The sequence below is a fragment of the Papio anubis genome, chromosome 8 (genome assembly GCF_008728515.1).
Source record: "Papio anubis isolate 15944 chromosome 8, Panubis1.0, whole genome shotgun sequence".
Lineage (NCBI taxonomy): Eukaryota > Metazoa > Chordata > Mammalia > Primates > Cercopithecidae > Papio > Papio anubis.
In genome coordinates, this window is record NC_044983.1 from 34,041,530 (window position 1) to 34,064,448 (window position 22,919).

The 22,919-nt window shown below is 40.3% G+C and overlaps 1 protein-coding gene across 7 annotated transcripts in view; it reads left to right on the plus strand.

The window, feature by feature from the left end:
• The window catches only part of UNC5D (unc-5 netrin receptor D), a 576,267-nt gene that overhangs the window by 475,735 nt on the left and 77,613 nt on the right, over positions 1-22,919 (plus strand). For 3 of the 7 annotated variants that reach the window (XM_009212864.4, XM_009212870.4, XM_003902636.5), the window contains 2 exons: positions 4,699-4,731; positions 20,831-21,016. In XM_009212864.4, the coding sequence (XP_009211128.2) occupies positions 4,699-4,731; positions 20,831-21,016 (219 nt within the window). The remainder of the gene's footprint in view (positions 1-4,698; positions 4,732-20,830; positions 21,017-22,919) is intronic. The other 4 variants (XM_009212868.4, XM_009212872.4, XM_009212866.4 and 1 more) reach the window with 2 other exon arrangements.

Genomic DNA, 22,919 nt, shown 5'->3' on the forward strand with positions numbered 1-22,919 from the left:
GGCAGACTATTCCACAGACTTCAGAATCAACTCTTAAATCATTTAAGATTACAAAGAATGTGAACGGTAAATTCAAATACAAAACAGTTAACACATACCTGTTTGGGGGTGGAAAAGGTTTCAAAGCATATGATTTATGACAAACAAAATAATTAAAGTGGTCTTTAGAGGTAAAAATACGGGATATGACTAATCTAGTGAAATGAAAGAATGGTAAACATTGACTGTAATGATGTATTTGAATTGCTGCTGGGAAGGGAGTTGCTGCCCCATTGGGTGTTTAGTCTACATTTAAGCAACACTACTAACTGAATCTTAAAAATGACATAGGCCCCGGAATCAAACATATCTATGCAGTATTCAAAACCATTGGGAGCAGATTCCAAGTAATCACCAGCTACAGCTTTTGAGGAGCAGCCCTCTGTCTGCAGCCCTCACTCTATGGTTGGAGATGAACCCTTCTGTCCACATGTGCCATCTCCCCCCAGGGCCTGCTGTCTGTAGTCCCAGAGAGGTGGGCTGCATGCAGCTGACCACATTTGTTCTCTAGTAGAGGCTGGATGTGTAGGGATGATGTTATAAATAGCTGCTAAGAACAATGGATACCATGGAAATGGTTCAGGAGCATGGAATATAAAAAAGGAAGCAAGAAATTAAAGGAGAAAAAGAAATGAATCATCACCAAAAATAAAAGGTAGATTGTTCTCTTTCTCCATCATATAGATATATACCTCCCCCCTCATACATACACAGGCAAACACAAAACAATAGCTGCCTTACAGTACTAAGTGACAAAAGCAGATTGCAGAACAATACATAAAAGACAATTCTGCATTTGTATAGGTAACAATGATAAATCACTGGCAATTTTATATAGTTTCATATCTATAAAATCATAGGGGATAAAGACCTAGGCTTGTATATATAACTTAACAGTGGTTATCCCTTGGTGCTGGAATTATGCTTTCTTCACTTTGTGATTATCTATCTATATATATATACACACACACACACACATATATTATTTATATATATATTATTTTGGATGCACAACTAAGTAACAAGTGAGTATAAAAATGAAATAAATGAAAAAAGTGAAATAAAATGTGACAATTTAAAACACTTAAAAATGTTTGCATTTTTAACTTATAAATACACAAAAAGATTATAAGACTGAGTTATAATAATTTATCATCAATTTCCAATTTACTCAGAAGGTACCAATCAGTATATTTTAGACCCTGGGAAAACTGCTATGATTTTCTCCTAAACTACAGCTCAGCTTCCATTGGCTCAAAATTGCAACATCTCTCACCTGCAAGATATAGGAGAGACCCTTCTGGGACCATTTATTTACCATAGCTACCTCAAGACCTCTTAGGGAGGCAGAGACTAACTAAAATTGACCACGCAGATCCCAGATGTGTTGCCCGAAGGTGATCGTGATCACAAAAACCCAAACCTCAAATAATCGAGATCTCTTGGAGTGGGGCCCAGCTATGAGTATTTGTTTAAAAAGCTCCCTAGGTGATTCTAATATGCAGCCAACACCACTAAGCCAACACTACCACCAAGAACCACGGCTCTAATGGATTAATTTACTAATGGTCATTTGAACTTGGCCTTTGGAGAGAGGTAAAATTAAAGCAGAGAGAATGTAGTTGATCAAGGCCAAGTTGTTCCATGGCCCTGAGCCTTGTGAGAAAATAATTATGCAAACAGAATAAAAGATCATAGAGTGGGTACTTCTTGCAAAGTTAGTGAAGTCAGTGGGTAGCCCTCTCTTGTACTCATTGTAGAACAATCTCAAACAGGTATTTCTTTTTGGGAAAATGCTCTATGTTAGCAGATTCCTGTCAAGGTACCATTATTTCACAAAACATAGCAGAATCCAATTTTGATGCTGATGCCAGGGGACTAAAACCCTCTTGGGCACCAGCGATTTCCAGCCATTTCCATAGGAGGATACACGCTGATGCACAAGACATGCTGGACCCTAGCATAACAAGTCCCACTGTAGAGAAGTGGCCGTTTGAATAATTTTTACTCTGTATAATGTCTTTGGTTGCTGGTCTGCAGATTTACAGTGGGTGAAGGCAAGGGAGCCTGCATTCTGGCCCTGCCCTAATTTTTTACATATCAGGAAACTGAAGTTTTGATTTACGTTGGTCTCATAATAGCAGAGGCCAGAAGTAGATACAAGTTTTAACGTGCATTCAGGAATCCCCAAAATCCACTAGAATTTCTGATTTGGAGTTGTGACTTCCCTCTTAGCAGCAGCACAAATAGGCATTTTTTTTTTTTTTTTTTTTACTGATGATGATCATGATAATCATAACAGGTTGAAATTGTGTCATTAGCTGTCGATTGTTACGTTTATTGATGCCAAACGTGCTAGCTGTATGCTGCATGGATTTCCAGTTATCCTGCTGAATCATCAGTGGCAAACTTTAATGGGAATTTTTATTCCCATTTTACTGTGAGAATACTGAGGTCACACAGAATGCAGACAACTGAAGGTTTAAATCCAGTTCTGATCCTGGTCTACTAAAGCCACAATGCCAATAAAAGTGGCTGTAGAGCTAGGTGAGAGGGGGAAGTGCCGCACTCATACCTGTGTGCTCTTGTTGCCTGATTTCCCTGTCTCAAGTCCATGGGCCTGGGTTTTTCAGCTACATTCGTTCATTCATTCTTTCAGAGCTATACCTGATAGAACTCTACTACTCCCATTTTTTCATAGCCTGGCTGTATTAGATTTATTTTTCTGGAGCACAGTTATATATCTCACGTATTTTTAATGGAGTTTCATTTTGCCACCCAGCGTAATCTTAGTTCCTGTGGTTTAGAAGGAAGAAAATACTGTTAAGCTCAGTCAGAGTTCTAAACAGATGTTCTACATGTCTCCTTGTGTAGTTGTAGCAATGTATCACTTTCAGACATCTCAGCCTTGGCCTGCCAGCCTCGCTGTGCCCCATGCCAAATGCTTTCAGATACCGTGCAATAAGCAAAAACTGAGGTTAGCTTAAAACCACCAAAGTCATTTTATTCTGATTCTTGAATGCATTAGCATCTGGACTTCAGTAGGGACCACCTGCTCTCAGGAAAATTAGTACCGTCACATCTGTTCAGTAAGGGAAATGCAAGTGTTCTCTGTTTTAAGAAACCTGACTATGTAAAAAAAAATCTGACTATGATCTTATGAACATCAACAAATTATTATCTTTTATAAGGATTTTTCTTTTTGAAGAAAGATTTGCCAGAAATTACTCTTTACCATCTCACTTTGCCTTTCTATTTTAAAAAATAGTGGTCCATTTGCAAGAGTGTGATTTACACACACCTTGTGAAAGTTACTTCCACAACCAATCAGAAGGCAAAACACACTAGAGCTGCATTTATAGCACACTGCATTGGTGTGATGCAAGAGCATTCTGTAGAAACCATGTTAAATGCAGGAGTGAGTTAGGGTGAGACAGACTCTATGGAGAACTCAGAATAGAGCTGTGTTGATCTGCCTGGGAAGGGTGATGGTGCAGTCAGTCAGATAATATTTAAATTCTCAAATGTGTACTGTACCAGATTTGCTTCAGTTAAAAACATAATCCAAAATGACAGTTTCACCCCACGTAGCTCGCCTTCGGGCAAACAGAGAAGGGGACTGCATAGGGTTCCCCTACCATTGTGTGATTCTGTGAATGATTAACAACAGCCTGGATCCCTGTAGTCAGACAATGCCTCATCTAAACCCTAAGAAAGGACTAATGAGAAGGAGGAAGCACCATGCAGATCTTCTAGAATCTTGGCATAGCCTCTGAAGGGTAGTCACCTTGGGTTCCTGCATTGTGGAGGAGTTGTGTGAGCCTGAGATGGACCAGGGCAGGGGGAATGGGGAGAAGAGGGATAGTGGTGTGACACAAAATAAGCCACAGAGGCCCAGTCTCAGGACAGGAGACAATGGATGGGGGACACTGGGGGCATTGAGAAAATTCCTTAGCTGAGTTCTGACTCCTGTGGCCATGCTAAATGCCTTTCTCTTAATCCACCTTATCTGATGGGTGTACTGCTAAATACTGTTATTATAAAATGACAACTTTTCCATTGAGAGAGATGGAACAGATTTTAGCAGATAATGGAGATGTGAAACAAAAAAAAAGAGTAGTTTTGTAAAAACAAAACTAACATGTTCACTGTGCCATACCCATACTTGATAAGAATGGATAAACAGGCAGAGTTGGGGACTTTTTATCCAGGCTGTGATCACTGCATACCAAGGCAGGATCCCTTTAAATATTTATTCGCTGGTTCATTTTTCTGTCATCTAGAGTGAAACCGCATCCCTTACCTGAGCAGGCTTCTGGCTGTATATAATAGAGCGACAGGCTGAAAGCTCACTGCTCTTCTCATCTTGATAAGAATCTAGTAAACGCAACACAGAGAAATGCTAGTAAACCCACAACAAAATAAATTTTGATATGATGAAGTGATAATCATTCTACAATTATTTTTTTAGTTTTCAAAAGAGAAAAAATTTTAAAAAATAGAATGGAAAAGAAAACTATGGACAATGCCATTCCTGTTGTCCGTAAAAATGGAGAAAATGTTTTATTTATAGAGGTAGATATAAAGTGATACAGGAAATATATCTGCTCCATGTAAATTTATTAAATGCAACTTTCTTTTTCTCTTTCTTTCTTTTAGATAAAAAACCTCTTCATGAAATAAAACCCCAAAGTAAGTTATTTTTCCTCTTGTGAATATAATTTATTTTCACATTTGCTGCCTTGCTGTTGTATTTGTTTAGGAGCTCAGCAGAATTGAAGTTCCTGTGAAAGATCCAGGGCTTTCAAGGCCTCTCCTCATTGAGTTCAGAGTCACATATCAGAGGTTTAAATCCAAAAGAAATATGCACACCCCTCTCCTCCCTCCAAGTAAAAGTAAATCTCTCCTCTTGATTCTTTCTGCCTATAAGTCCATTTCTCTGCAAATGTCATCTAGGATTCTTATTTCTGAAGAGATTTATCACATTAAAATTAATAAATATTTGTCAGTACATGCTTTCTTGAGAGCAGCCTTGGGAGAGCAGGCAAAAGCCTGACTACAAGTCTCTCCACCTAGCATCTTACCTCCTGTGGAATCCATGGCAGCTGGGCAGATTAGGACCCAGAACTCCATGGTGAAATAATTACGAGCTGAGGACTGGGGTGTTGGTACTGGCTTAGGCTCCTTGTACCCAGGCTTGCTTATGGGAGAGCCTTTGAATTGTCTTCACTTTATGCTTCCTGTAGAGTTGGAGAGAGGAGATGGCTGGAATGGCTAGCAGTATGGCATTTGACCTTATGCTCTTTAGTATCACCTGGACACCTTTTAAAATTCCCAGTTTCCAGGCTGTATCAAGGCTATCAGAATTTAAGGTGGAGAGTTTTCAGGATCCAGGAATCTCTATTTTTCAAAACTCCTCAGGTGACTCCAAGGTGCAGGTGGGGCTGAGAACCATAGTCTTAGAAAAATGTTTCTCAAAACGTAGATCAGAATCCACATACATCAGAATCTCAGAGTGTGGCCGGAGCTTGTTAAATTAAATATGCACCACCTCAGAACAGAACAAATAAATTTGAATTCCTGGTTGAGGAGCTCCTGAGAATCTATGTGTTAATATGTTCCCCAAGTCATTCTCATACATCAAAAATATGTAAAGGAAGCTAGGGAAACTTCAAGATACTGGGGCAACATTAATACAGCTGTCATTAATAGGAGATTAGACAACTGCCTGGCTGGTTTGGTTTGTAAAGCTTGTGAAAGATGTCCCTGTCTAGCATCTCTCATTCTAGTAGCAACTGAATGACTTTTGATCTTTTAAATCCCAGGGTATTAAAATTCAAAGAGCTTGGAAGAGTTGATAGCTATTATGAGCTAACTTCTTTGAGAGAATTAAGACCCTGTGAGGATAGACAGAAATAGGTACCTTGGGACAGGGGTCACAAGACATGAGGGAAAAATCCAGTAAAGCCATTCTTTTCCTATTTCCTTATGTGGCTTCAGGAAGACTGGAGATAAAAAGATATCATTACTTACAAAGTCTGAGAATTTGGGAAAACAGCAAAAATAAACATTTACACTTATTTCCCTGCTGTCTGCTGCCCATTAAAAAAAATCATTACTACTTAAGTATTGGTCCTCTGATATCATGTATGTTTGATTTTGAATTTATGGGAAGACTGAGTTTGGGGGCACCTGGCTGTGTATATGTGTGTTCACGTGTATGGGAATTGAGGGAAAGAGAAAGAAACAGATCACTGAATATTTGCCCTGTGCTTGTGTCAGGACCCTCAGGATGACAGGTGGAGTAAGTGGACTGTTACCTTCCTCCCGGCCACATGGTGCATGCTGTCCACTGATTCTGTTGTATAGCACAAAAAAGATCATAGGTATCCATGGGGTGGTCAATGTGAGAGTTACTTAGAAATGCATGTATGTGTTTTTAAAATTAATTTCACGCTTAGTTTGTGAGTCTTGTGCCATTCTAATTTGGTTACATCTGTACTTCCAGCCATAAACCCCACAGAAGCTATTTCTAGTCCTTAGGGACTTCAGAATTAGTTTTTGCTTGGGGTTCTCGCTCCTGAGCACCATGCTTAATTGCTGGATACTGCAATAGAATCGCTTAAACTATTTTAATTTGTGATTTCTCTAAAAATAAGACCTTAGAGAATCAATGTGATTGCAAAAGGCTCCCAGAGGAATCTGATCAGGGTTCTGTAAGCTGCATGGTTAGGAGTGCATTATAGAAATTCAGGCTGCAGTTGTTCAGTGAAAGAGAGGCTTAGTGTGAGACTACATGAATCATCACTGATGCAAAATCAAAGTCAATTATGAAGCTAATTGAGAAACAACCTGTGCCTATATATAGCCATACACATGATCTTCCATAAGGCCTGGCAGATAGGAAATATCACTCAGAGCTCTGCACAGAGTGCTCCATGAGCAGACAGGCAGAGGCACAAGCTCAGAGTTGCAGGGAGGTGTAAAAAGAAAGTGGAGTCTTAAGATATCTGTTGGCAAATCATAATGACAAACTGGGGAAAATATGTGCACTGCATAGCTCATGAAAGCACTTATTGTAAATGAGATAATTTAATCAATTACGTTTCCTAATGTACTAAACCGAATGTTTCATTTTCTGCTTCTGCACATCTTAAATTATCTTCAGGTGCTTTATGAGATTTAATCATAGTTAATAGAAACTTCATTACCATCAAATGTGCTTTCAATAAATGTTGTGTAACAATGTCAGGAGGTGCAGTAAAATATGGTAGGTTCTGAATGGCAAACACGCACCCCCAGAGTCAAACTGAATAATGGTTGCGTTGAGACAATAAGACTCTTTGGAGTCTTAGAGAATGCCTTTTTCTGAAAGGCTGTGAGCTTCTGAGTAGCAGCTGGTTTGGTAAATTCACCTGAAGGGGTGAAAAGGATTTAGCTTTTCCCTGGAAGATAACTCCACACTATGCAGTCTCTCTTCATCTCCTTTCCATGCAGTTTTGTACCTAACAGAGATGAGTGCTCAACACAAACTCAGTTAATGGTTCCAGAGCCAGCTACCTCTAGGATATCTTCAGTTGAATATGTCCTAATAACCTTAATCTCAACTTCCTCAAAGTTGAAATTATCCTTTTCTGTCCCTGTCCTTAATCAAATCCTTTTCCCATCTTCTCTATTTCAGGGAACAGTATACCATCAACTCTGTGTATAGGGCAGAAACTTGGAGAGCCTCCTAGAGTCCTCTTATTTCCTTCACCTCCCTTTTCCTGCTCAGTACCCAAAAATTCATCACAATCTGACTCTTCTGCCACCTACTAGATCTCAAGTTCATCCGCTGATCTCCATCTCCACTCTGCTCAAACCTATCCCTTCCTTCCTTCAGCAACTTACTATGTGCTGACCTTGTACTAGGAGGTGTTCTGGGTGTTGGAGAATCAACACTGAGCAAAACACATACAGTTTCTCCTTCTATCAAGCTCACATGTTAGTGAGGAAAGACAGGAATAAACAAACCAGAAAATGCATAGTGCTGAGTGGTGGTAAGTGTTATGAAGAGAAGCAGAGCAGGGTGGGGGGCACTGACAGGGTTAGAGTGAGTGATGCTTTTTGATGTAGAGTGTTCAGGGGTTTCTATAATCAAGTTATGTAGCCGGACGTGGTGATTCATTCCTGTAATCCCAGCATTTTGGGAGACTTCGACAGGTAGGTCACTTGAGGTGAGGAGTTGGAGACCAGCCTGGTCAATGTGATGAAACCTCATCTCTACTCAAAATACAAAATTTAGCCAGGTGTGATGGCGTGCACCTGTAATCCCAACTACTCAGGAGGCTGAGGCAAGAGAATCACTTGAACCTGGGAGGTGGAGGTTGCAGTGAGCTGAGATTGTGCCACTGCAGTCCAGCTTGGGCGACAGAGCAAGACTCTGTCTCAAAAATAAAACAAAACAAAATAAAATAAAAAATGTTTGATAATAGACCTGAGGGGAGAAAAACAAGGAAACAAACACTCTGGCACATGTGGTATGAGCAGTCAAGGCAAAGGAAACAGCAGGACACAAATGCTATGAGGTGGGAGTTTGGTTGGAGTCTCTAAGGGCCAGCAAGGAGACCAGGATGTCGGCAACAGAATGAGAAGTGGAGAATAGTAATAGCTAAGGTCAGAGAAGCGAGATGAGGGAAGAAGACTTTGTTTTGTTATAGTTTGAGTTTGTTATAGGCTACTATAAGGAATTTGACTTTCACTCTGAGGAAGTTGGGAAACCATTCAGGGTTTTTATTCAGAGTGACATGACCTAATATATTCAAGGATAAACTCTTAACTGTTATGTTGAGTGTAAACCTATAAGGAACCAGGGCAGAAGCAAGGAGATCTGTCACAATGACCTATTGTAACAATAATCTGTTACAATACCTAGGATCTTAATCTAACTTTAAGATGATTGTGGCTTGAGCCAGCTATGTAGCAAGAGGAATTGTAAAAATGGGTCACATTCTGGATGTCTTTTGACAGCAGTCAAAAGGATTTTCTGATGTTTTGGGTGTAGAGTACAAGAGAAAGAAAAACATTATGGATAATTCCAAAATTTTGGCTATGCAACTGGAAGAATGGAGTTGGCCATTACTGGTATGAGGAAAACTTGGCATAGCAAAACTGGAGGGAGAATCAGGAGTTCAGTGTTGTAAATGCTAAGTTTGAGATACCTATTAAACATCTAAATGGAGAGATTCAGTAGACAGTTGACATTGGCCAGAGAGTCTAGAAGTCAGAGAACTGTGTGGGCTGGTACCATAAATTTAGGGCTTGTCAGTGTCTGGATGATATTTAAAGCCCTTAGGTTGGATGAGATCACTAGATAATGGTTGAAGAGAGAAGAGAAAAGACCTGAGGATGGAATCCTGACGCACATTAACATTTACATGTAGAGGAGGTCAGGAGTCACTACAAGGAAGAAAGAAAAGTAACAGCCCAAGGAGTAAGAGAAAAACCAAATGAAAGGAAAATGGTGTCCAGAAGTCTAAAAGTTCAGGCCATCTTCATTCCCATACCAGGATTTCTAGAGTTGCCTCTTTGTAGCCAGTCTTGTCCTTGTCCTGCATCAGTTTATCAGATCTATCTAAAACAAATCCTGATCACATTATACTCCAGTAGCTCAGTGTTATTCTTAAGAGGAAGTCTAGAGCACTTATCATGTATATGATCTGGTCTCAGCTTTCTATTTATTTATTTATTTTTTTTTTTGAGACCAAGTCTTGCCTTGTCACTTGGGCTGAAGTGCAGTGGTGCGATCTTGGCTCATGGCAACTTCTGCCTCCTGGGTTCAAGTGATTCTCCTGCCTTAGCCTCCCAAGTAGCTGAGATTACAGGTGCCTGCCACCATGCCTGGCTAATTTTTGTATTTTTAGTAAAGACAGAGTTTCACCACATTGACCAGGCCCATCTCAAACTCCTGACCTCAGGTGATCCGCCTGCCTCGACCTCCCAAAGTACTGGGATTACAGGCATGAGCCACCGCGCTGGGCCCCAGCTTCTTTTCTTAACCACCGTTAGGTATTTTCCTTCCTACCCTCTCACCACTGCTGTATTCCTCAGCAAAACAAAGCCGCTCAGTTTGAATGCCTGGTGCCCATCTTGGCCTATAGTTTCCCTTATGTGTTCTGTTACTTCTGACTAAGTCTCTTTCCCTCAGCCTAACACGTAACCTGCTTAACTTATTCTTCCTTCGGTTTTCAGCTTAGATTTCAGGTCTGCAAGGCCTTCACCTTCCCACCCTAAGTTTGAGTTAGTTGCTCTTGTAAGTTGCCTCGGTATCAAAATGTCCCCTATTTTTGTTCTATATTTTCATTGCCTTTATTCTGGTCTGGATTCCCTATCTGATAGACATAGTCCCTGCCATCTGACATACAGTATAGAGTTTTATTCATCATTACACCTGTTGAATTTACCACAGAGTCTAGCATGTAGATATTCAATACATATTTGTTGTGCTGTGGTTTTCGTTCTTCCTGCTAATTTCTCACTGGACCTTTTAGTGTTAAAGTAAAAGAAAATTGGCCATGCCTGTAATACTAGCACTTTGGGAGGCCAAGGTGGGTGGATCACGAGGTCAGGAGTTTGAGACCAACCTGGCCGATATGGTGAAACCCCGTCTCTACTAAAAGTACAAAAATTATCCGGGTGTGGTAGCAGGTGCCTGCCATCCCAGCTACTCGGGAGGCTGAGGCAGAAGAATCGCTTGAACCTGGGAGGCAGAGGTTACAGTGAGTCAGGATCACACCACTGCACTCCAGCCTGGATGATAGAGCTAGACTCCATTTCAAAAAGAAAGAGAAAATCAAGATTTTCCTTCAGTATAGTCAATTTTATTCATTCATGTAGAGGACATTTATTGTACAATTGTCATATACAAATAATCTTGGCTCCGTGAAACAAGAAATGTATCTTCCCTACAATTTTAACACAAAGCAGAAAGAAGATAAGTGATTTGAGAAAAGTAAGGAAACTACTTGTAATAATCATCTACTCTGTGCCAGACACTAGGTTAAAGCCCAAAATGTGTGCATCTTGAAATCATTTCCACCAAACAATGGCTTGAATGCATCCTTAAAGTCTGAAAAGTAGGCGTGCTCTTCTCACTGAAGAACATTCCCATTCTGCACCTTTCCCCAGAATGCACTAGGTTCATTCAGAGTGAGATCATGTTGATCCATATTCTTTATGATCTTCACCGGGTACAGAATTCCTCAGAGGCTGTGGGGGCTGCACTGGCAACTTGGCATGTCCTTTTAGGCTATGGAGACTTAATTAGGATCTTGAACCCACAAAACCATCTGTGCCTTTGGTCATACCTTTCAGTTCTCAAAAGATTTCTAGGCTCTCCTAAGCTAGCATTAGGCTACTGGCATTGATGCTGATGCTCTAACCACTCTCTCAAACTGTTGTGTTTTTTTTGTTTGTTTGTTTTTTCCTATTTTGTCCATTTTTCCTCATCTCCTGCTGATTATTTTCAATTACATAAATATAGCACTTTCTGAAAATTGCTTGACTTGCTTCATCCTTCAGAATCATTCCTACTGTGAACCAATTCAACCTATATATATGTGCAATATTTGTAATTTTTTTACTAGTTTCTATTTTTTATGATCTAATGTTTATTCCAGCATAAGTATATGTCTTTTCTTACTACCATTTTCAATGATTTTGCTGACTCTGCCCTTAATGGACATGATGGGATTTTGTTAATTAAATACCTCGGACCTAAGCACAGACACAAGTAAGTGATAAACTATTAATAGTATGTTCTTTAGCACCAGAATAACTTGGGTGCTCATTAAAAATGTGAATTTAAAAGCTGAATCTCTCTACCTCTCAGTAACTAAAAATTTGTAGAGTTTATATCTTCAGTTTTCAAAATAATACATAGAGTGAAGTCGTTTTCTCAAGAGCTGGAGTTCAAATTCTGCTCTTTTTGACCCTGTCTTCTGTTTCAATTTTGTCTCCCCATCTGATGGGCAAAAGCACAGTTCTTTTATAGTTCAAAGATGAAATTACCAGATACAATACAGGACCCTCCATTACATTCAAATTTTAAAGACACATCAAATAAATGTTTAGGATAAATATGCCCCAAATATTACATGGAAAATACCTGTGCTAAAGCTACTCATTTTTTATCTGAAATTTAGAGTTAACTGTGTGTCAAACTTTTATTTGTTCAATCTGGCAAGCTTACTAAAAGGAGCTGTAAACATGTTTGAATGGGAACTATCAAAAATATTTTATGAAATAGATGACCTTTGTTGCCAACCTTGTAAGGATGGTTAGAATTGAAGCAGATATTGGAGGAGAGAGCCTCTCATTGAGGGTAAAAATTTGGAGCCAAAAGTAAGTCTGCAAAAGTACACGGTCTACTTGAAAAAATGAGTAGTCAGGTTTGACCAGAGAATAGGGTTCGTGTAGATGAGAAGTGGACATTGAACTGTAGTGTGAGCAGAGCATGAAATGTCTTGAGCAGTGAAAGAAGTCCACCAGGAGTGGACCCAGTCCATCCTGCAGAGTCATGAAAGGTGTCGGGGTGGCCATACTAGAACAGGGTTTGGGAAGTCATCCACAGGTAAAATGGTTCCAAGTAATCAAAGACTGGGGGTATAGGTGGAGGGGACTGTCCCATGTGGGTGTCCACTGGGATGTCTTCTTTGGAAATTGAGACGGGAGAGGCACTAGAGACACAATCACTCAGATATGTGAGTGGTTTGAGGAGGGAGTGAATGGAGACAGATTCAGAGATGAGTCTTTGATCTCAAGCCATGTCCCTGGTGGTGGCATTACCAGAAATAGGAGAATTCAAGAGAAGAACATATTTGAAGAGGTAAGAATGAATGATGATGATGAATCTGTAAATCAGATGACAAATGTGAGATGTGAGCACAAGATGCTGGTGGTTTTGCCCAGCGAGCAGGAAGGAAATATGTCATCAGATCATCAGAGAGAAGATGAGGCAGGAGATGTTAATCTGAGACTGTTCAGGATCAAGGAAATCTTGATCTCTATGTGAATGTCTCTATGTGAGTGATTATCCAATTAGATGAGAACAGAGAAAGGAAAAAGGGCCAAGAACTGAACTTTAAAGCCTGCCTATTTAGAACTAGGAGAATGAAGGGTAGTTACTAAACAATCAGTAAAGAACAGGTCAAACTTCAAGAGAATCAAATTTAAGGGGCAGTTTTTTTCCAAAAGAAAGTTTGCTATTCTTGTCTTTTGCTGCAGAGCAGTGGTAAAGAATAAGACGAAGAACGTTACAGTTGATGCAGTTGCAAACGACCTTCAAGAGAACCGTGGTTTGGGCAAACACAGACTTTACAGGGTATGGAAACAATCAAATGATGTAGCAGTAGGGGAGCAGTTAAATAAATGATCATGCAGCCTGAGTATGGACTAGGCAAATTAAAAAGGAATGAAGCTGGCCAGGAGCAGTGGCTCACACCTGTAATCCCAGCACTTTGGGAGACCGAGGCTAGCAGATCACCTGAGGTTGGGAGTTTGAGACCAGCCTGACCAACATGGAGAAACCCAGTCTCTACTAAAAATACAAAATTAGCCGAGAGTGGTGGCACATGCCTGTAATTCCAGCTACTCCAGAGGCTGAGGCAGGAGAATCACTTGAACCCGGGAGGCAGAGGTTGCAGTGAGCCAAGATCGTGCCATTGCACTCTACTCTGGGCAACAAGAGCAAAACTCTGTCTCAAAAAAACAAAACAAAAAAAGGAATGAAGTAGGCGTATTATGTTCTGATAAGTCATTGACAAGAGAGCATACATTTTCTTAAAGGAAAGTATAGTAAAGGAAGTATAATATAGAACCTTTAGGGTAGAGAAAGGAAAATAAAAACAAATGGAGGACATTTACATATTTTTTTTTTTCTTAAAGGGCACATAAGATACTATCAATAGTGATTACTTCTGGAGAAGTGGTAGTTGGAAGAAGGCAAGCTTGCTTTTTGCATAGTATATGTACCTTTTTATACTTCCTAGAACATTTTCTAATCTTATATATGTATTACTTCTATTTGTTCATTTTTATGTTAACAGTAAGGTGTTAACTGATTGGGAAGATCATGGAACAAGCATTAAGAAATATTTAATGTTAAAAAATGCTTAAAGTTCTTGTAGACAAAGAGCTGAGAAATCAGTAGATGTAAAAAGGCGACATGTTTGAGAAGTTTGTGAGAGAATAAGTTGAGGGAAGGATTTGGGGAGAGGTGATTAGAGAGACTAGACTGTGTTTGTAGGCAGGGGGTAAGGCCCAGCTGTGGAGGAAAAATTTGAAGATGCAAGACCAAAAGAGAATAATGCATGAGGCCAGGTCCTCATGGGGCAGCTCTTCAGGGAACAGAAAAAACAGAAAATTGGATGAAGGAACAGAGGAATTTTGAGTTGCAGGGGAGTGAACTCACATAGGCTAGTCTCCATGTTTTCAACAAGAAAGAGGGCAAGTGAGGAGTAGGGAAGGAAAGGGACAAAGTTCAGAACAGCTGTTGTGAGGAAAGCACTATTTGGCCATAGAATGTGAATAAAAGTATTACTGAGTTGCAAGAAAAGCCTAGGTGAGGTTGCATAGCATCAGTGTTTCGATGATGCCAGTGCTATGGTGACTTCCTCCAGCAGGGCAAGTTAACTCGGGTGCTGGTATGGAGAGAGCAAAGAGGAGACACAAGGAAGAGACACTGCGTCATGGTTAAGCAGCTTGGGAGTGAAGATGGACATGTGTTCAAAGCCTCACTTTGCCATTTTCCAAGTTATTAACTTGCTTGACACTGTGTCATGATCAGTAAAATAAGATGTTAATATATAATACCTACCTCATAGGTTTTATTTATGAGGATGCAAATGTGATCATCTGGGTAGTTCTTAGAGAAAGAGAAGTCAGCATAAGGTTAGTGCTCAGTTACTGAGTTACTGTGGTTCCTGAGAGATAGTCACACTGTGTGATCAGGAAGACACAGGTCAACAATTGGATAGAGAGTGATCCAAAGCATTGATTCTGGAGCCAGATTGCATGGGATTGAGTCCCACTTCTGCTACTTTTCAATCATGAGGCTTTGAGAAAGGCAAGTAATTCTCTCGCCTCAGTTTACACATCTCAGTGAAGATATTTTTAGAACGTTGTTGGAAGATTAAAATGAATGAATAAATGTAAAGTCCTAGAACAGTGCCTTCTAAGTGCTTTTTAAGATATAGCTGTTATTGTCATTACAGCAGTAAAACAACAACTACAATAGCAAAATGAGATTTTGGAGTTTGGGAAATTGGAAAGGCAGAAATGTTACAAGATTCTAAAAATTGCAAATATAATTGAAATTGCTTAGCATGGTTGGCCATGGCTAACCATTTAAAAGCTATTTTCTGATGCATTAAAGAAAAAAAAGTTTCCTTCTTGTTGACAGCACATATAAAGAACTTTAACAATAACTTCTGTTCCATCATATTTCAGCATGCAATTAAATATTTTGGCAGGGAACTTTGTATCAACACCACCTCCTGTGCTGAGGGTGCTTCCTGGGGTGCCTGTTACCTGGCCTTCTATGGGATTCCATCTCCATGGCTGGCTGCCTCGTTTTCTGTTTGTCTTACCCTTCTCAGGATGTGCTATATTTATCATATGGATTCCTTAGTAATTCACTTCCTCTTATATATACCAATTCAAGTATGTTTGTTTTTCTGAAATAGGAGCAATGGCATTCTGCAATATCCAATAGGAGATAAAACAGAATATCATATGTTTGGAAAGGTACTCGCTATGTTCCTATGTTAATTCTCAGTCACTTATCTGAATCCTGCAAAATAGATTCTAATCTGGTATATAGTTAAGGTCGTAACATGAGCACTGAGTTAAATTTCCATTAGTAAGTGGCTGACATTAATACATCTTTTAGAGGGGAGTTATGTAAAGAGAAGGAGGAAAACCAACTAAAAAGCCCTTCTATAGAGTCCTTTGGGCACATTGGTGACAGTAAATGACTGGATATGACTATCATGCATTAAGCTATCAACCTTGTTAATACGCATTCCCTGAACTGTGAAGTTCAAAGGGTCTTTGAAAGGTCATTTAGTCCTTCTCCCCAGCTTTGGCCACAAAACTAAAATAAAAAAACTGGAGAGTACTGTAAAGTCGTGCCGTTTTTTAGAGACTTTCTGAAAGGAGATTTCACAATCTCCCACAGAAATACAATTCAGGTTTTTAACAACCCTCATTGTAGAAAAGGTCATTGTAATATCTAACCAGAGTCCCAATCGCTATAATAAAAGGTCAAGTCCTCTTTTGCAGTTCTTGTTAAAGATGGTGAAGAGTTGGTTACTAGCTTCATCATGAATGAATGGTCACTGAGCACCTACCCAGATGGTAGGCCTCTTCTCTTCTTATAAAAACACTTTATGTATTCAAGATCACCAGGAAGTCACTTTACAGCACCCTTTTCTTCAGGACAAATGAACCCATAAACATTTCCTCTCCAGGGTCCTAGTTTTCAGATCTCGATTAATCTTTTCAGCCTTCTCTGCAGATGCTTTGTGTCCCTTCCAGCCATGAGTACATTCCTCAGTAGTTTCTGACTGATTTGGAATACAAGAGATTTTGCAGTCAGTGCTCTACATTGTTTGTGGGGTTTGGGGCTTTTTAAATACCTGTAGATTGTAGACAGTAATTTTCTCTACCACCTGGTGAGTCCTCCCAAGCTTTGCCTGAAGCTTTTGTGACTCTAGGAAAGAGGAAAATAGGGATGAAGAAAACAGGAAAGACGTTTGTAACACATTGGTATGTAAAGCTTCGTTTATGAAACGGAAAGTCAGCGGAAAGTATCCTGTGCCCACAAAGAGACAGAATAGCCTGTTCAGTCAGGGCTTTTGTTCAGAATCACTTTGAGCAAACAAACCAGCCACACTGTACTTGAGAGACCGGATAGGTATAAACATATGTGTAAATGTAAACGAAAAGAGAGTCCTGGCAGCAGGGGTTCTAAAATCAACCTAAGACTGTGGTTTCTTTGATGTTTCTCTTCTCACAGTTGGAGGCCAGGCAAGCAATCAATAAAGAGCTGTTCATGATGATTGGCAAGTTTCCCTGGGAAGTTATAGAGATATTGTAGCTTTTGAAGAGTTTAAAGCAGTTAGGGAAAACAAAGCAACTCACTGGCATTTGGAAAATTAACAATAAAAAGTACAACCCAAATTGAAATCTAGGAAGCACAAGTGATACAAGTTGTTCAGAAGACCACAGGGTGGCAGCGCTGACTGGATTGGCCAAGACAGAATCACCTTCATGGGAGAGAAGGACCTTGCACTGGGTACTCTGACTGATGGGTAGATGGAGAGGGCTAGGGTCTAGATACCTAGTGGAGTTGGGGTTGGGGGGGTATATATTACACTGACTACTACATATGGCCTTTTGTTAGCAGGTGTCCATCTAGCAGAGATATCAGTTACAGTTGCACTTGGGATGAATGACAATGCAATAAAGGGCTGAAAGGCTGAGCACAGGAATGGTTATGGGAACAGTTGCCAGTCCCTGGGAAGTGACTGCACCTTGTGGTCCTGTTGCTAGAGCAATTCTCCCAGGAATGAGGGGCAGAGGCCTCCAAGGTTCTTTAGGAGAGCTGTGTGATTGTGTGCATGTATGCACATGTGTGTATGTGATAATTCTTCAGGGGCAATGCTTAAGTGCACATGTACTTATACACACACACACAAGACTTTCTCCTTTCTCTCATGAAGCCAGAATAAAAAATCTAGAACTAAACCTTTGGGCCAATACTGAACACATGAAAGAGAATCACTTCAACTTTTGTAAACACACAGAAATCTTTACAAAGAAAGCCACTGTGTGCTCTTGGAAAGAAAGATCAGAAAACAGCAGGATGGGGGTGTGGGTGGGAAGAGGAAAAAGAATGAGATGAAGTACAACCAGGTAGATCAAAAAGAGAAGGGTAAAAAGAAAAGAAAGAAGAAAGAGGCACAGTGACTCACCTGTAGAAGAATGTGAGCTGTGGGTAAAGTCTGGTTCTGTCTCCTGAGGTGTAAAATGTGACTTTGAGGACTTGTGTATACCTCTGTGACTGCACTTGAAATACTCAGATCTCATCACTACCTTGTCCTTACCACCTTTAGACAAGAAATGACTAAGAATATGAGCCACATGTTAATTCATCCACGCATCTTCATTGCTGCCCCTCAATAAATATTTGTTGAGTTAGTGAAATTATTGTAAGCTGAGTTTTGTAATTCCCAGGATAAACTGTTCTGTAAAATAATTACTGCTTTGCTTATCTCTCTATGGGCATCCCTTTCCTCTGCCACTTAGCTTGTAGATCAAGCTGTCCCAGTGTCAGGGTGAGCCTTAGGGGAACCAGTACTCGCCATGCAGGTCTCTGTCCTTTCTTTCCCTACCCTGTCCCTGAAGTTCCTCTACTCATTTTTAAAATTCTGTATTTTATTCCTTTGAATTAAGTCAAATGGATTCTACAGATGTTCCTGGGAGAGGAAACACACTGAACCGTATTAAACATTGATACTTTGGTATCAATACTTTGGTCTGCAGGCATACATAGGGTTATTCCTAAAAGCAGGATCTGGAGGGAGAATGAGAATTCTGGTTACCTGGTAGGGAGGGAGTAGAAACATAAAAGACAAAACATCAATCCAGGGGAACAAAGAAAACTTGTTCCTGCTGCTTGGTTTTGTCTTAGGATGTTCACTGCCACCAAAATCCATTTCCAGCCCAGGCGTCTTGCCCTGGTCATCCTCCTGGCTTCTGGTCCTTCCTATTTTAGTACCTGGAAAACTGAGGATGCCTTTGTCTCTACTTTGTCACCTCAGCAATAAAGGAGTTGCATTCTGCACACTGCCAGGCTGCTTCTCTGTATGTGCTCATTTGCTGACCAGGTGTGTTCTCCCCAGGTACACTTTTTAAGGTGAGAGTGTCATCCGTCAGCAGTGCCCAAGGAACTGGAGGAAAGGGAGGGAAAATGCTAGTTGGTTTCAATCCAAAGTTCCCTCACTGCTTCCCATACACTGGCATGATGCATCTGCTGTGTTCTGTGTTCTCTGCTCTGGGAATAATTATTCCCTCCAAGGTACTTAATTGAGCAGAGTGAAGGTGGGAGCTTAAGAACGATAGCTGCCCTCCTTCTTCCCCCACATGACAGAGGCACATGTGGAAACTGAGGTCATTTATCATCTCAGCCATGGTTATGAGTGGTTGGAGAAATAGGCTCCATTCCTGTCTCTCTCACCTTTGAATCATCATGAAGCTGGAATGGAAGTCTAAATCACACCCTGTTTCTGAGCAGCCATCATGCTGTTCTGGTGATTAAAGGTATTTGATAAACCTCTGACCTTTCAGATGCTGTTTTTGTTTTTGTTTTTTGTTTTTTTTTTGTTTTTTTTTTATGGTTGTATTCTCACTTGAGAATTATTTTTATGTGTTTATCGCCCTATTACTGAACCAGTTCTGCTTGATTTCCTCGTTCACTCTTTAATTTGGTAGCACCTTATTTTACACTCCACTAACTTTGTCGAAAATAAATTCACTTTCCTTGTGTGGTTAGTATTACTCATTTGATAACATAAGTACCATATTAGGGTGCGGTGAATGCATAGTAAGTGCTGCACAATTACAAGGTAAACATATGATAGGTTTATTTTATCCTCTAAGCCCAACACAGGGGTGACAGAGTAATTACTTTTGGACCCATTAAGTGTACTTACCACATAATCTGTAGGAAGATTAACTATGTAGTTAGCATTTGCCATCTTCCATTTTCACACACCTTCTAAGATTACACCTCTTTGAGGCTTATGTTATCTCAGATAAATCTCGTGTGCTGTATTGCAGGAACCATCATGGATCTGCTACAGGAATAACCACACCCAACGCACCTCTAGAAAAAGCGTGAAAAGCAGCTACAGCACATCTCGTGGGGTGGGGAGGCACCCACATTCTAAATCCAAACTAACGCTTTTATTTTTGCTTTGCCCATGCATTCAATAGGATGGAGTAGGAGAGGTATGGGAGAAATAGCATGTGCCGTCTTAGCGACCCATCCTCTTCCACAATAAATTATTAGAGTCTAGCATTTAATTGGTGTCAGAAAACATCTACCATGGACATAACAGCACCTGGGACCACGACCTTCATATCCCACAATAAAATTCTCTCATAATGACTATATGCCCTAAACTGATGTTGTCAGTGTACTCTTAATGATTTGTGCCAATGCTAAAATTCATATCTGTGAACTCTGGTCTTTTTCTCAACTCATAGACTTTGTGTTATCTCCTTGCCCTAGACTGCTCTCTGCAAATGCATGTGCCCCAGGTTTCACATAAGCAGAGCAGATCACCCATATTTTATCACTGTGTGTGTGTCTGCCCTCGCTCTGGTAAAAAGAAAATATAAAAAGTGTTTTGCAGATAAACATGACATCCTAAACTAAGGAGGTGTCTGCTCTTACTAGAAAAAAATACTATTTTCTTTGCAAAATTGATTATCTTCAAGAGTCTATTACATGCTAAGCTACCTTAGTGCAGTTAAGATATTTGCCTAGCATCCCTTTCATTTATACACGGCATTTTAGAAATACGATTATTGTGTGAAAATAAGTACAACTTGTGTTCACTGTACATCTGTCATTTTCTCTGAGCAGTAGCTCCAAAAATCCAATAGCATTTCCTTTTGTATCCCTGAGTGGTTCTTTGGTTTTGTGCTCATGCTGGTCACTTACGATTTCTCTTGTGTCTTTCAGGCATAGAGAATGCCAGCGACATTGCTTTGTACTCGGGCTTGGGTGCTGCCGTCGTGGCTGTTGCAGTCCTGGTCATTGGTGTCACCCTTTATAGACGGAGCCAGAGTGACTATGGCGTGGACGTCATTGACTCTTCTGCATTGACAGGTGGCTTCCAGACCTTCAACTTCAAAACAGTCCGTCAAGGTCAGCGGCGTAGGTCCCTCCACACCTCGTCCTCAGTACCATAGACTACGCTCACACTGGACCCCAGCCTTCTCCTGGGCCCCGTGTGAAGGTAGCTCTTGGCACGGGGAGCCGCTGCCAAATTGTCTTCACACATGAACAGACCAGGCTGGGTGAAGTGGTCTGCTTATCTCCTTGTCTGCCACAAGAACAAGAGGATCTTGGTTTATTATCAGCAACATTTTCAATGAGGCATTTCCATTTTTGATGTACAGTCAGTCTAATGAGTTTATTTCAAATTATACTTCTTTTTAAAAATGTCCTTTTGAGAATGTATATTTAGTTAACCCAAGTATTGATTATTCAAGACCGAGGACTAACACCTATATCACAACCTTCCAGGTATATTTATTACCCTATTTATGAAGTGGAGTAATTTTGTTATTTCTATTTTAAATAAGTAAACAAATTTTAGAGAATAGATGATAGGTCAGCCAGCCAGGGGGAAAAAATGAAATTCCAGCCTAAATGACTCTCAGCTGTTGCCAAGTCCAAGCAATCTTTAGTTGTGGAGGAAGGAAAATCTATCATGTCAAACTGTAGCAATACTCATTTTCAAAACAGAGTCATTTAATTCTCTTATAGGAACCAAATCTATTCCTTATTGCAAGGTGGGGATGAAACATACACGGCTTTCATTTTAGAAAAAAATGAAACTGTCTCTTTTCAGAGGATGAAGTTTTCTACCTTGACCCTCATCGTCAATATCGTCACCTTTATTTCTGTTTATTGTGCATCAGTGATGCCTACAGCGTGGAACCAGAAGTCTCAGTGCAAGGCAGTGATTGACTAGACAGGTTTCCGAAGTGGAAACACAGGCATGCTGGAAAAAATTGAGAGATGGCCAGAGAGATGAGTACCTTCCCTCTTGCCATTCACTTCTGGGCACCTCAGAGTTAGGCCTCAAAAGGGACACATCCCCTACATTTGGACATATAGTTTAGTATATGTAGAGAATTGGAAATAAATCCAAATATAGAACTGATTTTTTAAGTGGTATTACCCGAGCTGGAGTGCAGTGGTGTAATGGTAGCTCACTGTAGCCTCCCACCCATGGGCTTAAGTGATCCTTCCACCTCAGCAGCTGGGACTGCAGGCACATGTCACCGCACCAAGCTAAGTTTTTGTTTTATTTCTATTTTTTCTAGAGACAGGGTCTCATAGTCAGCTATGTTGCTCAGGCTGGTCTCGAACTTGTGACCTCAACGATCCTCCCACCTTAGCCTCTGAAAGTGCTGTGATTATAGGAATGAGCTACTGGGTCAAGAACTGATTTTTATGCTACACAAAAAAACTAGAAACATATTTTCATCAAATAACAAAATATCTTAGACCATAACACTTGAAAATAGAGGAGCAATATTAGTGTGAGAGACAGTTTTGTGCATAAGACCATAGGCTTTGAAGTTAGATTTTAGTCTAAAACTGCTATCAGTCAGTCTGTTATCCTCTTAGTCTCAAGTTTTAGAGCTATAAAATGGGGTTAGTAACATTCACCTCAAAGTGTTCTTGTGAGGATGATAGATTACCTGGAACAACATGGGTAAGCCCTTGGCATATGGGTGCTCACAAATGCGGTGAATAGAGTTCTAGAAGCTGGTTGTTTCCTCTTACCCTAGCACAGGATGCCAGCGTCTTCCATGGAGCACCAGGCAGCAGGTGAGAGGGGTGGATCCCTGGCCTACACATGTCTGGGGAGTGCTGATTTACCTACACTTAAACACAACTTATGTATATTGTGAATCTCTAAGACTATATTAGTCTTACCAAACTTATCTGACCGTTTTGTTTTATTTTTGTTTTTGGCCAAGAACATCACAGAACTAATGATACAAGCAAAGTACTTTGGCAAACGTCACTCTCT